Here is a 13,831-nt window from a genome sequence, read left to right as displayed (position 1 = left end):
TCTGCACTAAAGACTGACTCAACATATGGGATTTTGATGTCAAATTTTCCCATTCCCTTTCACCCAGAGCTTGGGAATGTATTGCAAGACAGCAATAAATCCATAGTAAAATCAGATAAACTCACTACCAGTTAAATTACATGAGATTCTAGCCTCAATAACAGCCCAAGAGATCGGAGACACACATTTTAGAAAGCTAAATTGATACTGAAAACTTTAGAGTTGGAAATTATTTTCTCTCCTTCTGGGCTTCACCAAGGGCATGGTTAGACAGCAGTTGTAAGCACAAAGATTTGAAGTCAAGTCCTTGGAAATCAGTCTTAACCTCAGTCTGCTCTTTTACTGGGAACTGTAAGCTAAAACTTAAGCCCCAAGAATTGTATTACAACTTACATAAACTGGCAGCCTAAAAGTACCTCTTCAATTTACATTTTCTTCTCATCAGACAAATACACATTGATGTAAAATTGCAGCCAAGCTCTAAGTAGGAACCCCAAATTTTAAAGGAGACATGAAAATTCCTTGGCAAGGGGTTGTTGTAAGCAGCAGATGACAGAGAACACGATGCACAGTGCACTGAAGTCACAGTTGCCCCACCATCAGTTAGTTTCACAGTACTTAGGCACAGGGTATTTTACTGCTTCTCTGACAAAACAGAACTAGAGGACAGGAACTGACACAACAATTTAGAGCATGTGATGTGTTCTGGAAAAAAAATTATTAATGCTCGGAGTGCTGCAGCTATTCAAGTCTTAATTGTACACAGGCCATACAACTGCAGAGGTTGAGAAAACTTAATTCACGTATCAAGGCAGCACCTTTCTAGAGACCTGAAATGTCATGGATGCCAGGATGCAAATGTTACAGAAGACCCAGAAATTGAGGCATTAATTCAAGTCAAACTACAACAATGTGTTCAAGCTTGAGCATCGGCCTGGGTTAGCAACTTTATGTTTTTCTTCTCCCTCATCTCCTTTTCATGTCTACAAATGACATTTCTGACATCTGCCTAATAGTCTTTTTCACTCTGAATGAGCAGTTGACAAGGTTTCAGAACAACAGTTCCCTTGCCATCTCTATCCTTCAAAATAAACCTCTTCTAATACATATGATGAAAACAAATATTGAGGGTAATGCGATTGGGAGACCTTTGGCTAAATCAGGTGTCTCTGCCCATTTTATTTCCCTGAACATTTTAAGGCATGGAAGGCAGGAAGATAAACTGACAGCCTACGCAGCTAATTGGGAGATAGGTAAATTACGGGCTTCAGAGTTCAGCTCTGGTGCAATAAGACGGAATGGACTGTGGGGAAAAAAAAAAACCAAACAAACAGAACGAGATGGCTCTTTGCAGAAACAATATTCTATGTAAAGATTGCAGGAGCTGTGCTTTGAGTGCTGGTTTTTACAACTGAGAAGACTTCAGTGGTTGAAAGCATCTCTGTGTATGCTAACTAACTGAAGATACAGCTGCCCTACTGCTATCCATGGGCAGCCACATCACTACCCAGAGAAAACTTCTGCACTCACTGAGAGTCATTGCTTTGGAGAATTATGAGTGACTATGAAATATGCCACAGCAGTCTGTGGGAAACCAAGGAGCAAGAAGAGGGGAAAAAAATTCCCCAGAAATGCATGTACAGAAAAAGCCTGAACATGGCCTCTATGCACTATAAACCCATTCTCCTTCATCAAAAGTTCAGGCTTATTTAAGCCACACAGACTGAGGGCTCTTCAAGGCTTGGCATTCTTGTGCAGGGAAAATGACAACTTTTGGTTGAGATTTAAGAAGCAAGCCATTTTGAAGCCAAATTTCTCCAGAACTCAGGACAATAGTGCCTAGCAGACTCCTTTTAAAACTGGGTGGCAGGGGACAGCAAGAGGAGAAAAAGAAAGTATGGAAAATGTCACTCACTATTATAAGAGATGCTAAGTAAAAAAAAAAAAAATCTTATTACATTGAAAAGAGCAGAATTTACTTCCATTTTTTTTATACTCGGGCACAGAAGCATATCTGCAAAAGAAGAAAGTATGACAGACATTTGGGTTACAGCAATCCAACTAGTAGAGGTGCTTGCCTGAAGGTTTGCTTAGTTAGAAGGTCAAAGTCATACCAATAAGATGCCTACCTTTGTCAAGGGCTTTTGTTCTACGCTTAAAGTTTTGACTATTTTTCTGGTAATAACATCATTAAACCTTGCCCAAGAGCCCTGACTGTAACTGAGGGGCAGTCAGTATTAAGGAAGGAAACAGCCTTCCCACACACAATAATAGAGATGGTGGGATCTATGCGATACAGGGACCAGTATTACTTAACATCCTTGTTGGGGACATGGACAGTGGAATTGAGTGCACTCTCAGCAAATTTGCAGTCAACACCAAGGTGAGTGGTGTTGTTGATACTGTATAGAGAAGGGTTGCCATCCAGAGGGAACAAGCTAGAGAGGTGGTCCCATGCAAATGTCAAAGTTCAACAACGTCCTGCATCCGGAATATCACAATCCCAAACAAGGATGCAGGCTAGGTGATGAGTGGATAGAGAGCAGCTGTGCTGAGAAAGACTTCAGGGTACTGTTGGATGAAAACCTGGACATGAGCCAGCAATATATGTTCGAAGCCCAGAGAAGCCAAATGTATCCTGGGCATCACCAAAAGAAGTGTGGCCAGCAGGCTGAGGGAGGCAATTCTCCCCTGCAGCCTAGATTTAGATTAGATATTAGGAAGAAATTCCTCACTATGAAGGTGGTGAGGCACTTTAATAGGTTGCCTAGGGAAGTTGTGTATTCTCCCTCCCTAGAAATGTCCAAGGTCAGGAAGAAGGAGGCTCTGAGAAACCCGATCTAGTGAAAAAAATCCCTGCTTGTGGCAGGGAGTTTGGAACTGGATGATCTTTAGCATCCTTTCCAACCCAAACCTTTCTGTGATTCTATGGTGCCACTGGCACTGAAAATCAGCTGAAGACCTTTCCAGGATGGTGGAACTAGAGGCATGCAAAAAAAAAAAAAAAAAAAAAAGATCTTGAACATAACATCAGCCCTGTTCAGGCCAGCTGAGGACTGCAGTATTTTCAGATACCTGTTTTGGAAATGAATTTCCAAGAGGCAAGACTATTCTAGGAGGCAAGGTATCATTAAGTTCCTATTCTAAGTGCTGTACATGCTATGATTCCTAAAATACTGTAAACAGTCAGAGGAAGAGTAAATTTAAGATATGAGGATGTCACAAGATGTCTGAGGACAGCAACACATAAATATACTGGTCCCTTGAGTGAAGTTCAATATCTAGTTCCACCAGGCTATTTAGCAGCAACTATTTAAGTGAGAGAGCTGTATGGGAGTTAACAAATGGGAAAGAGAAAGAGGAAAAGGGGAATTGACCAAACAGGAAACAAGAACCACAACATCCTGCAACCAGTTAGAACAATCTCCCTCTGTTATATGTCAGAGAACAGCAAACATTTAAAGATTACACAGGCATTGCTTAATGGCTATACTATTTGCATGGGAATGTGGCTTTACTGTAACTTTGAGTTGCACTAATAATTCTTTGGAAAGGCTTGAAATTGTATGCTAATGTAATTCTCTTTACAGTACTGTCTAGGAAAGTTTATAAGCCTTGTTGCTCCAGGTGTGGTACAGATGTAAAGACAGAATAACTTTCATTGTCTGGAGTCTAAAGGGACAGACACTTAAGAGCAGAAGGGACTGAAATAGTCTGAACCAGAGGTGTGTCAGGTTAAAAAAGAGCAGACTCCCCTCATAAGAATCTTTTAGGAGATTTCTTAGAACCAACACAGCCACCAACAGAAGCCGTATCCCTTGCCTGTGTGAATATCTTTATGTAAGAGGAAAAGAAACATGAGTTGTCAGAATTTCACAGTAAACAAATGCAAATCTCCTCAAGAGGTCACACAGAATATCTGCATTTGTCACAATAACATGTTGTGAATAAAATACTTAATTGAAAATTTTTTAGTGATATCTTCCCTACTCCTTAGATGATTGTATTTTCTGTGTGAACTAGAATGCATCTAATTTTTTTTATTAGTTAATGAGCTGTTGCAGAGTACAGTGAGTATCAAATCAAACACCATTTTAAAACTAGCTGCTTTGTTAAATAAAAGAAATATTTGAGTTTTGTGAACAAACCAGTTTAATTCAGATTATTACATTACTGAGATTAGAAGAATGACTTGATCATTTCCCTAAAACTATTGATCATTTCCTCTCTTTTTAACAGAAGAAAAACAGGTATTTCTGCTGCTTCCTAAGCTTCCATTTCTCAGCTTTGAAAGAACTGGACTTGGAGTTAAAAAAAATAAAATACAAAAAATATGTTCAGTGCAGCTGGAGGAATTAGCTAGTGACTCTCTCTTGCTAACATTTTGTTAAGAGAAAAACATTGACAGCAAGTTTATTGAATAAGCATGGTTTTTAACATATCAAGTAACAACTTCAAATTAATTTTTACTTAAATATTCTTTAAGAACATAACTGACCCTAAAGAGAATGTAAAAAAGCAATTTTAAAATAAATTGCCAGAAAAGGAGACTAGTGGTATGGGACACAAACATATCACAGTTCACATGAGGAAACACAGAATGGTAAACTAGCTGGCCTTTCTACTTCTCCATAAGATCTTATGTTTTTTGAACATTTAAAGTGTTAACTGGGAGAGGCTAGTTCAACACTGTACAAAACATTACTCACCGAAGGGAAATTAATTTTTAAAGACTTAAGTTAACTCTCTTTGTCAAAGCTCTGCAGGGGTTCTGTGCATTTCAAGACATATATACTTGGAGCTGTGAAGTCATAAGCAGCTTAACCAAATTAAAGATCAAAGATGTTTCTTTCTTGATGTTCCTATTGTGCTACTCTTTCCTAGGTCTGATTTAGCTTGCTGAACTGGCTGGAGTTGGTTATTTCACTTTGTTTTCTAACAGTGACATTGCAGTGAGATAAGGGAGCTGACCTGCCTCACCCCCGCAGCTGTACGCTCATTAGCGCTGACAGAAAGGATGGCTGGGAATGTGCTAATGAGGGCAGAATGCATGGCAGCACCAACGTGATCTTCAGTCATACCCTTGAACCACAGTCTTCATTTACGAGGTTGCCCCAAAAGCTCATGGTAAAATGTGCAGTGCATTTACCCAGAAGTTTTCAGATACCATGGTTCAGTGCTTTCCCCAGTTAATTTTGTTGGCCTCAAGAACCGATGTTGCACGGTCTCTATGATGATTTCAGGGTGCTGGTGCATTCTATTAGCTCTTTTCCATAAACCATTAGATTTGTAGAAAACAGAAAAGACAGTTCACCCACATACTGCCTTCAATTACTCAGCTTAACCTTTAGATATTGGGATTTTGGAGACAAACCTGAAACCATGGTGAGAATTTGAAGATTGTTTCTGGAAAACCTGCCTTTTACACTGCCTGTCCTTCGCTTTCAGGACATCCGTCTCTATGCTGTTTTTTAAAACCAGGCTATTTCTAGGGCAGTTCACAACAGGATGATGACTACATTACACCAGCCCTGTGTGCCTAGCTAGGGTAGGACTGCTCTCCATCACCAGGCAGGCTGCGCGCACAAATCTTCCTGATTTCCAGGCCATCCTTCCCAAAGTACTACAGGCACATGGAAGTTTGTTAGAAGAGGACTGAGCTGCTCCCGTGGCAGGTGCACAGGTGCCTCATGAGCCATTGCTCACCACCCTCAGCTTGTCTCCTTCCCAACTCATCCCACGGCTTCAGGCCGGTGCTGAGCCAGGCACTGCACATGCCCACACTCAGCAACACTCATGCCTTGGTTATTGGTTGTTTTAACGAAGTTGCTAATCTTCCAGAGGAAAGGAAATAACACTTTTAAAAGCATTAAATCAATACTGGTTTTGCTATTTAAGGAGGAGACAGTTTGTTTGTGCCACACCGCTTCCCAAATGGAGGCAGATGAGGAGCATCTTCCTATTTATTGTCATATTCTCAGCATGTGGTTTGCACTGATCAGATGACTGCTTCAGGTAAGATGCCCTGCCCTATTTATTAGAAAAGTGCCAAGCACAGCTACAGTGCCAGTAGAGGGGGACTTATGCTAAGAGCTTCATTTCAGGGTTACACAAACATTTTAGCACAGAGCTAAAGATGTCAGCCATACACAGAAATAAGAAGAATGCAACAGGCGAAAACAAAGTTACCATGAAAAATGACAGTAAAGTAGCTACACAGATATATGCAGCGCAACTGAACTATACTACATTAATTTTTGTGGGTTTTCCAACCTAAAAAACCAAACACCACGAACTTTCCTTTTAACATCTTATACTTCTTCTTTCTTATGATTAGAGCAGAACTGTGACAACTTTTATAGGCATTGCTATTGAACTATTTCTGAGAGAGTGGGTAGCTCATCTCTTAGTGTTCAATAGGATTAAAACCAGTTTCAGGCTACACTGATCCCTTTGGTTAAAGGAAAGAAAAGGGTTGATTCAGTTGGATTATGGTTCAATTCAAAAGCACTATTTTCCATCTTTTCTTTGGCTTTAGATGCATTTTATGTAACCTTGAGGCTCAAGATCATTAGATGAATATATGCGATCTTATGCTACACCAGGGCTCAGACATGTATGCTCAGCTGCTGCAAAGGGATAAGTATTACAATGATCATGTTCTTTGCTCAGAAACAAGAATAATCTCACAAACCAAACAGTCTTCCACAAATATTAGAGCAGTTTTTAACAGACCTTTTTTTCCCCTTTTACCATCACAAATAGTGACTTAGGATTACAGCAATGACCCAACCACAAATGTATGTCCCAACCAGCTGAAATCGCAGATAAGAGTCAGAGAGGCAGTAAATGGTGTATTTACAACATTGCAAACAGGAAATAAGAAAATGAAGGACTCCAAACTTCTTGTGATTTGACAGACAAAACTGCCTCCCATATTTAGAAATAAAGAAATCTCCCATACCTGAGACATCCTTTCACGATGTTTAGCTTCAAGTCTCTCCTTGGCTTTCTGGAAATGGGCATGTTCATTCTCATCCCCAGGTGTCTCCAAGTATTTGTCAACAGCATCAGGAGTGCTAGCAGCTGTGGTAGGGACTGAGGTAAAATTTTGAGGAGCAAGAGAGGGAAAGGAAGGAGAAGAAAAGCAGAATTTCTACTTTAGTAGAGGTAAAATTTAGTCAGATCAAGCAAGAAACATATGATCATATTTCCATCAGAATAAAGGCATTCACTTAACCTCGAGAGAATATAAAAATGCAGTTTAGGCATACATATAAAGATACGCAGCAAATATATGTAAGTATACAAGGATTTCCCCATCTACTTTCTAACCCAGGAGAAACTCTTCAGTGTGAAGAGCAAATGGTATTCAAACAAAGCAATGGTATTCAAACAGGTTAGAAACTGCAGCCAAAGGAAATGAAAGTCTAGCGATGACCAAAGTACATAAACCAGCAGAAAGCCCTTTGCAAAGTTCTGTGCTTTGTATATTAGTTTATTTATAAAAGGTAAAGTGCCAATGCAAATATGTTTAATGCATCTATCTACCCCACAGTACCCTAATGAAATACCTCAAACCCTACCCTTAGTGACAGTTTGGCTTACAGATTTTTACTTTATTTGTAACAACTTTGATTAAGAAAACCCCTCACGGATATCAGAAATAATCAGCAAGCATGCACTAATTGCCAGTCATTCGTGCTGGATAACTAAGCAATACTTATCACATTGGTAGCAGAAAGATTTGCAGTTGGGGTAAATTAAGCAGAGTGACAAACAGTTCCTTCACTATGCAGTAAGATCCAACAACCACCAACCACTACATTAACTAGAATAACATTTCTGTGCTAGGAATGCAATAGCAGTTTAAAAAGCATCTGTGAAAACATCCTGCTTTAGCATCTCCAGCAAACAGGGGTGAAAGCAAAATGGTAAAATGGGTGTTTTCTCCCTCTCTGCTTGCTGCTGGCATCAGTCCATGCCCAGTACACGCCAGGGCAAGTAGAGCTTGTGAAAAGCCATATGTAAGGACATATAGCCTGCCTACTGCTTCTGGGACATGTATTTGGCCTCTGGTGGCCACACAGCCCAATTGACCCACCAACACCGACCATATCTCTCCTCTGCAAACAGATGCACCGTTTAAACTCTTGAAAAACAGGGAAAATTTTCATTACAAAGAAATTCAGCCTGTATGTTTACGAAAATACTAAAAAGTGAGATGAAGTTGTCATATAAATTTTTGTTTTCTGTGATAGCTGAGATTCAGAAGTGGCCTTTTTATAGAATCATAGAATCACCAGGTTGGAAAAGACCTCTTGGATCATTGAGTCCAACCATTCCTATCTGCCACTAAACCATGTCCCTGAGCACCTTGTCTACCCATCTTTTAAATACCTCCAGGGATGGTGACTCAAAACACCTCCCTGGGCAGCCTCTGCCAGTGCCCAATGACCCTTTCCGTGAAAGATTTCTTCCTGATATCCAGTCTGAACCTCCCCTTGGTGCAGCTTGAGGCCATTCCCCCTTGTCCTGTCCCCTGTCACTTGGGAGAAGAGGCCAGCTCCCTCTTTTCTACAACCTCCTTTCAGGTAGTTGTATAGAGCAATAAGGTCTCCCTTCCCCTTCATGAGCGGTTAATAATTCATGTAATTTGAAATAAGAAGTTTCTCTGACAAAAAATAACCAGTCTGCTGAAAAACAAGTAATCCCAATAAGATTTTGCTCTCCCTATTTAGAAAGCCTGCAGATGATTACGTAACAACTCCATCCAGTATTAAAAAAAATAGTAATTATCAATAGCATGTTAAAAAACCCTTTTGATTCCAACATAATGGTAACCGACAGTCTATCCTTTCCCCAAGAGAAAATACATGAACTACAAAACACTGAGCCTTCCTTCTTTGGCATAAAGCAGAAACAATTTAAAACTTCTTCATGGCTGTTGGCACAAACCCTGTTCTTTGCATTACAGTAGATTTGGGAACTCTATTTTGAGAGATGAATTGCATATTTTCTCACAGTAAATTGGGAATGTTTGGTCAGACATCAGTTATATGCAAGGATTCCTTAAAAATAGCCAGCCTAATCTCATTTTTTTGACCGGATCCGTTCTTAGAAGGATGATTCATTTTCTATGCATGGCTTGTTTTATAAGGTAACTCATTCTACTACTGCATGAAGACTGATCAAAAAGTGCTTGTTGACAGGTATGGAAGAAACATAGTATCAAATCACACTGTCTTCACACTTGCACTCATTTTACCTGTCAATTCCCAAACAGTTCTTTTTTAAAAAAAATTTATTAGACTTTAAAATCTGAATCTTTCTGGAGACACAGGTTCAATAATTTCAGGTTCAAAGGTTCAAATTATGCTGTACACTTTTTGATATTTAACAATTCATACATATCAGAAGACCACAAAAAAGGGAAGAAAAATACCACAATATGTCCCCAGATCCTGTTCTACTATTTTGTATAAATAATCCATATCAGTCCCTACAGTGAAAGAAAAAAAACCAGTCACTCACCAACCTCGTAAGAAGTGGATTAGTAGATACCCCCTTTCTGAATAACATTGATTGCTGCACGTAAGATGTTAAACCATTTGGAATGAGAGCATTATCCAAGTACAATGTAGTATTCAGTGGGTACATTCATTGTTTCTGAATTCCACATACACAACTGCCTCATTAGTGAAGGAACAAGATCAAAGCTTTCAGCTGTTGACTAAGATCCTAAGTAATTATAGTACTTCTGACAATCTCAAGTGCATGTGGAATATTTTTAGAAAGAAGCGTTCCTATTATTGCTGCTGCTACCTTTTGAAATGAGCTGTTCTTACAAGATGGTATCCCCATTCTTTTGTGAATAAGCTGCTCTGCTTATAGAATGGTGGCAAAACCAATAATCAGAATCTAAACAACAGAGAAGGAAAATAATGATTACCTTTGTATTACAAAACAAATTACTAACTGAATGAGACAGGACAAATGAGGGCTGAGAAAGGTTTATCTAAGACTGTAGCAAATTATCATTACTTTAAACATAGGGAAAAGGATGTACCAAGATGAGTTTTTACATAAGAAGTTCTTAAGTTTAATGTAATTTAATTACCTGGAGAAAACTGTGTGCTGAACCAGCATGCTTTCTAGTACAGATCAATACTGAGGCACTGAATAGTAAGCGGCATTTCCACACTATATATCTACTGTACTACAGAGACAACTATTCTTATTCTTAGCATAGTAAGCTGGAGCACCAGCAGGCAAACTGCCATTCCTTTTCACTTTTATTTACTTCTCTTCATGCATCCTTTCACCAAGACCACTTTCTGAACCCTGTCGAATACTAAACACATAAAGAGGAGGGCAGACTTCCTCCCACAGCCAAGAGCACATGGGATATCTTGAGAAAATAAAAACCAGACATATTTCCAGTTTTAATATTTTACCTGTAAACAGCAGGTTGCTGCTGCTGGTTTCTTTTTAAGTTTGGGGAGGCAAAAAGACAGCTGTGCTCCAAGGGTTGGCAACTGGCACTCCCCCAGACAAGGAGGAGTTCTGGTAGCCAGAACTTTTGCTTCATGGCTTATCAGCACATCTCTCTGCCTGGAAGCTAAGTACAGAGCAGTGAACTGTGCTGACCATGATAAAAGCCTGGTACTCCAGTCCTTCAGGCCACTCAACTTCTGCTGCCTACTTTTTAACTTTCAGCAAAGATGCTCAATAATGCAAACTCCCATTAAGTTATTTATTAGTGTCAATGCTCACCCATTTCAACAACATATTTATCGCCCAGTCTGATCTCGTAACCATTTAGCTGGATTTTATTTATCTTGCATATTTACTTTATCCTCATGCTTCGACAATTACCTTTAAGAAACCTAAGAAGTTTTTGAAGTGTTCTTCATAAAAACTGAGGAATTGTGACTGCAATGGTGGGGACTCAGAAAGCACAAAATATAGACTGCTAGACTAACTACAGAGAAGTATATTCTTCTATCAGAAAAAACCCATATGCGCATTGGTGTGCATATTTTAAGAAAAAAGCCCCCTTGTGACATTAGTGGTTATATGCTCAGGGATCACATCTGAAGCAGTAAAAAGAATCATCAGTTCTGAGACTTCTCCACCTTTCAGTTTCAAGCTGCCTCTAAGCTTCCAAAATTATGTTAAATTGGATGAATGTTCCTAAAGCAGATTAGAAAGCACTTTGTTTAAAAATGTCTACTAGTTTAATTGAAAGAGGTTCCAGGCACAGGTGACATGAGGAGAGCCAACACATGAAAGTGAGCCCAATGTTCCATGTACTTTTTCCTTTCTTAAAAAAGTAGGGTTATCTCATTGTTTTTATTACCCATGAGGCTAAACTACTTTGTCATATAAGACTGCATATAGTTTCTGCATTACTTCCTAACTTGCATTAGCATTCACAAGAATAATTACAGGTCAATGTAGCAACCTTGGCCTGAAAAATACAATTAAGTTTATTGAGATAGAGAAATCACATGTTTAAAAGTAAAGTTCAAGAAGGAATGTAACTTTGCAAAGACTGATCCTATCTGGTTTTGGTATGTTATAATTTAAATGCCAGGCAGAGCTAGAACTTGGCAATCATGCTTTCACTGTATCTCCATGAATGCAACTTCCTCTTCACCAGCCCTTGACAAATGCAATTTTGCCTTCCTCATATCCATTTGACACTCATTGTGGCCATTAACTGCTCAGACCATCCCCCTCCAAGTTCAATTCGTTTAGTGCTTGGTAGGAGGTTCCCAAAGCAAACTTTCACAAGCATCTTTGCAATACTCTGTTTCAAGGTCATTCTCTTTTGATTTGTCACCATGAATTTAAATATTTATGAGGGGAAAAAGATATATTAAATTCTTCACCTGTACATCAAATGAGATTGATGTAAACAAACACAAGACAGAAGTGTTCTCCCGAACAAGCCTTCTACCAAGGTTGTAAACAAGAATCATCAAGCTCCACAGAGTTAAAAAAAGAACTGTGGTTAGACCCAATGAAACAAGTTACAGCAGAAATACTGTCTAGGATAATACATTACATTAATGAAGTTCCTAATGCTTGAAATTATCAGTAATCTAATTCTTGTATACGAAAACTTACATGTAATTTCTCTTTCGACTCCTAAACTTAACCCAATTGCTTTGTAAAAAGGTCCAGCCCAACACGTGGCTCCACGTGTGGTTCAAGGGTGAAATATGGTTCAAATTTATATAGATGAAGATACCGTGGAAACAGAAATTAGTCACTGGCATCCACTAAAGGTGGTAGTCAAAATTAATTTAAATATATATTATATCGTAATTCATCCCATTACGGCTCCTAGGCACTGAATGACAAGTATCAAGCACTCATACTGAAGAACTGCAAAAATATGGTGTTTTTTAATATTTCATCTATACACTTTGAAATTGGCCTCAAAATCACCAAGATGCATGATTCAACTGAGTTTTCATGCCAGAGAAAATAAAAGCCAGCAGATTCAGGCAACTCATGCTGGAGATGGCAGGAAAGGGACACATTTAAGTAAAGTCTTGAGAGGTAATGTTCCCTTTACTGTTAATTTGGAAAGCAGTACAACAATTGAGCACAAAGAGCCTTTATGATGAAGCAACAGGTTTGTCCTAGTGTGGCTGGTTTAGTGAATTTGTAATAACTTCGAGTTTTTTATTCATTCAAATAAAAGAGTTGGTACTTATTATGTGAAATCCTTCCTTGCAATATCACTTCTTATAAAGGCAGATTTTTAGGATTTGAAATGTTATCACTAGGACTTTTGTATTTTAAATTTTATCTCCTGTAATGCCATGACAAATTAGTACAAATTAGCAGTTTATGCAATGAATATTTTCCAGCACTAAGTGCACTATCACAAAAAAAACGGCATTCCTGGCACGAAGCAACTTGCTAGCTCTGCTGCTTTATAAACTGAGGTCCCCTACAGTTCACAAGCAGCAACAGGGCAGCATCACTCAATCCAGATCAATGTGCTCTAGATGTGCCGTGCTTTCTGTCTCCGTAAGTCTCCTGCCTGACCTCAAGCTCCAGCAGCCTCTGTAGATGTACAGATAAAATGAGCGATCAGCCTGTCAGTAAGACAAAGGATTAAAATGTACTACTTCACTAAAAATTTAGTATATTTTATCATTCTGCTTATTGTGGTGCACTGCAGTTCTTTCAGACCTTAGACATACTCTGGAAGGTGGTGTGCCAAGTTTAGCTGCCAAACGTTTTACTTCCTGCTAACTAGGGAGATGTCAAGATCCCAACCAAGAAACAAATGGATAAAGGAAATTCCTGACAGCAGGAGTATAATCTTATAAGCTTTGCTGTTAAAAGGTATAGATTGTTATTTGCAGTACCTCTGAAGTAAAATTAAACTGGACACTGCAAAACACTAGAGGTCATGGATTTCCCCCTCACTTAAGAGCATGAAATAGAAATACATTAATATCGACCTCATCAATTATCAGAGACAGACCAATCCTAATCTGCAGGCAAGCTGGAGTTACCCTACATAAAAAGCAGTAAAAGCAGATCCCTCATATTAATCTTAGTTTTGTGCACGATATTTTTGTCTGAATTTAAGAGGGTGTGAAATTCTATTTATATTATGAAATTATAACATTTAGTACTTCTTTTCATATCATCCATTTGAAATGAAAATAAAGTATCTGCCACTTAAAAATCACCAACATACTTCTAAGTTTCTATCTTTACATTTAGCTTACAGAATAAATAATATTCTAAGTTCACTGAAAATCTGTCATCGTGCTTCAAAATAAAACAATACATCTTG

At 38.7% G+C, this 13,831-nt stretch overlaps 1 protein-coding gene across 3 annotated transcripts in view; it reads right to left on the bottom strand.

Moving 5' to 3' along the window:
- The window catches only part of APP (amyloid beta precursor protein), a 216,670-nt gene that overhangs the window by 62,733 nt on the left and 140,106 nt on the right, over positions 1-13,831 (bottom strand). For all 3 annotated transcript variants that reach the window (XM_054056832.1, XM_054056833.1, XM_054056835.1), the window contains one exon: positions 6,965-7,098. In XM_054056832.1, coding sequence (XP_053912807.1) covers positions 6,965-7,098 — 134 coding nt within the window. The remainder of the gene's footprint in view (positions 1-6,964; positions 7,099-13,831) is intronic.

This window comes from Cuculus canorus, chromosome 1, assembly GCF_017976375.1.
Source record: "Cuculus canorus isolate bCucCan1 chromosome 1, bCucCan1.pri, whole genome shotgun sequence".
Lineage (NCBI taxonomy): Eukaryota > Metazoa > Chordata > Aves > Cuculiformes > Cuculidae > Cuculus > Cuculus canorus.
The sequence above is the reverse complement of the archived record's forward strand: the minus strand, read 5'-3'. Positions and strand labels throughout refer to the sequence as shown.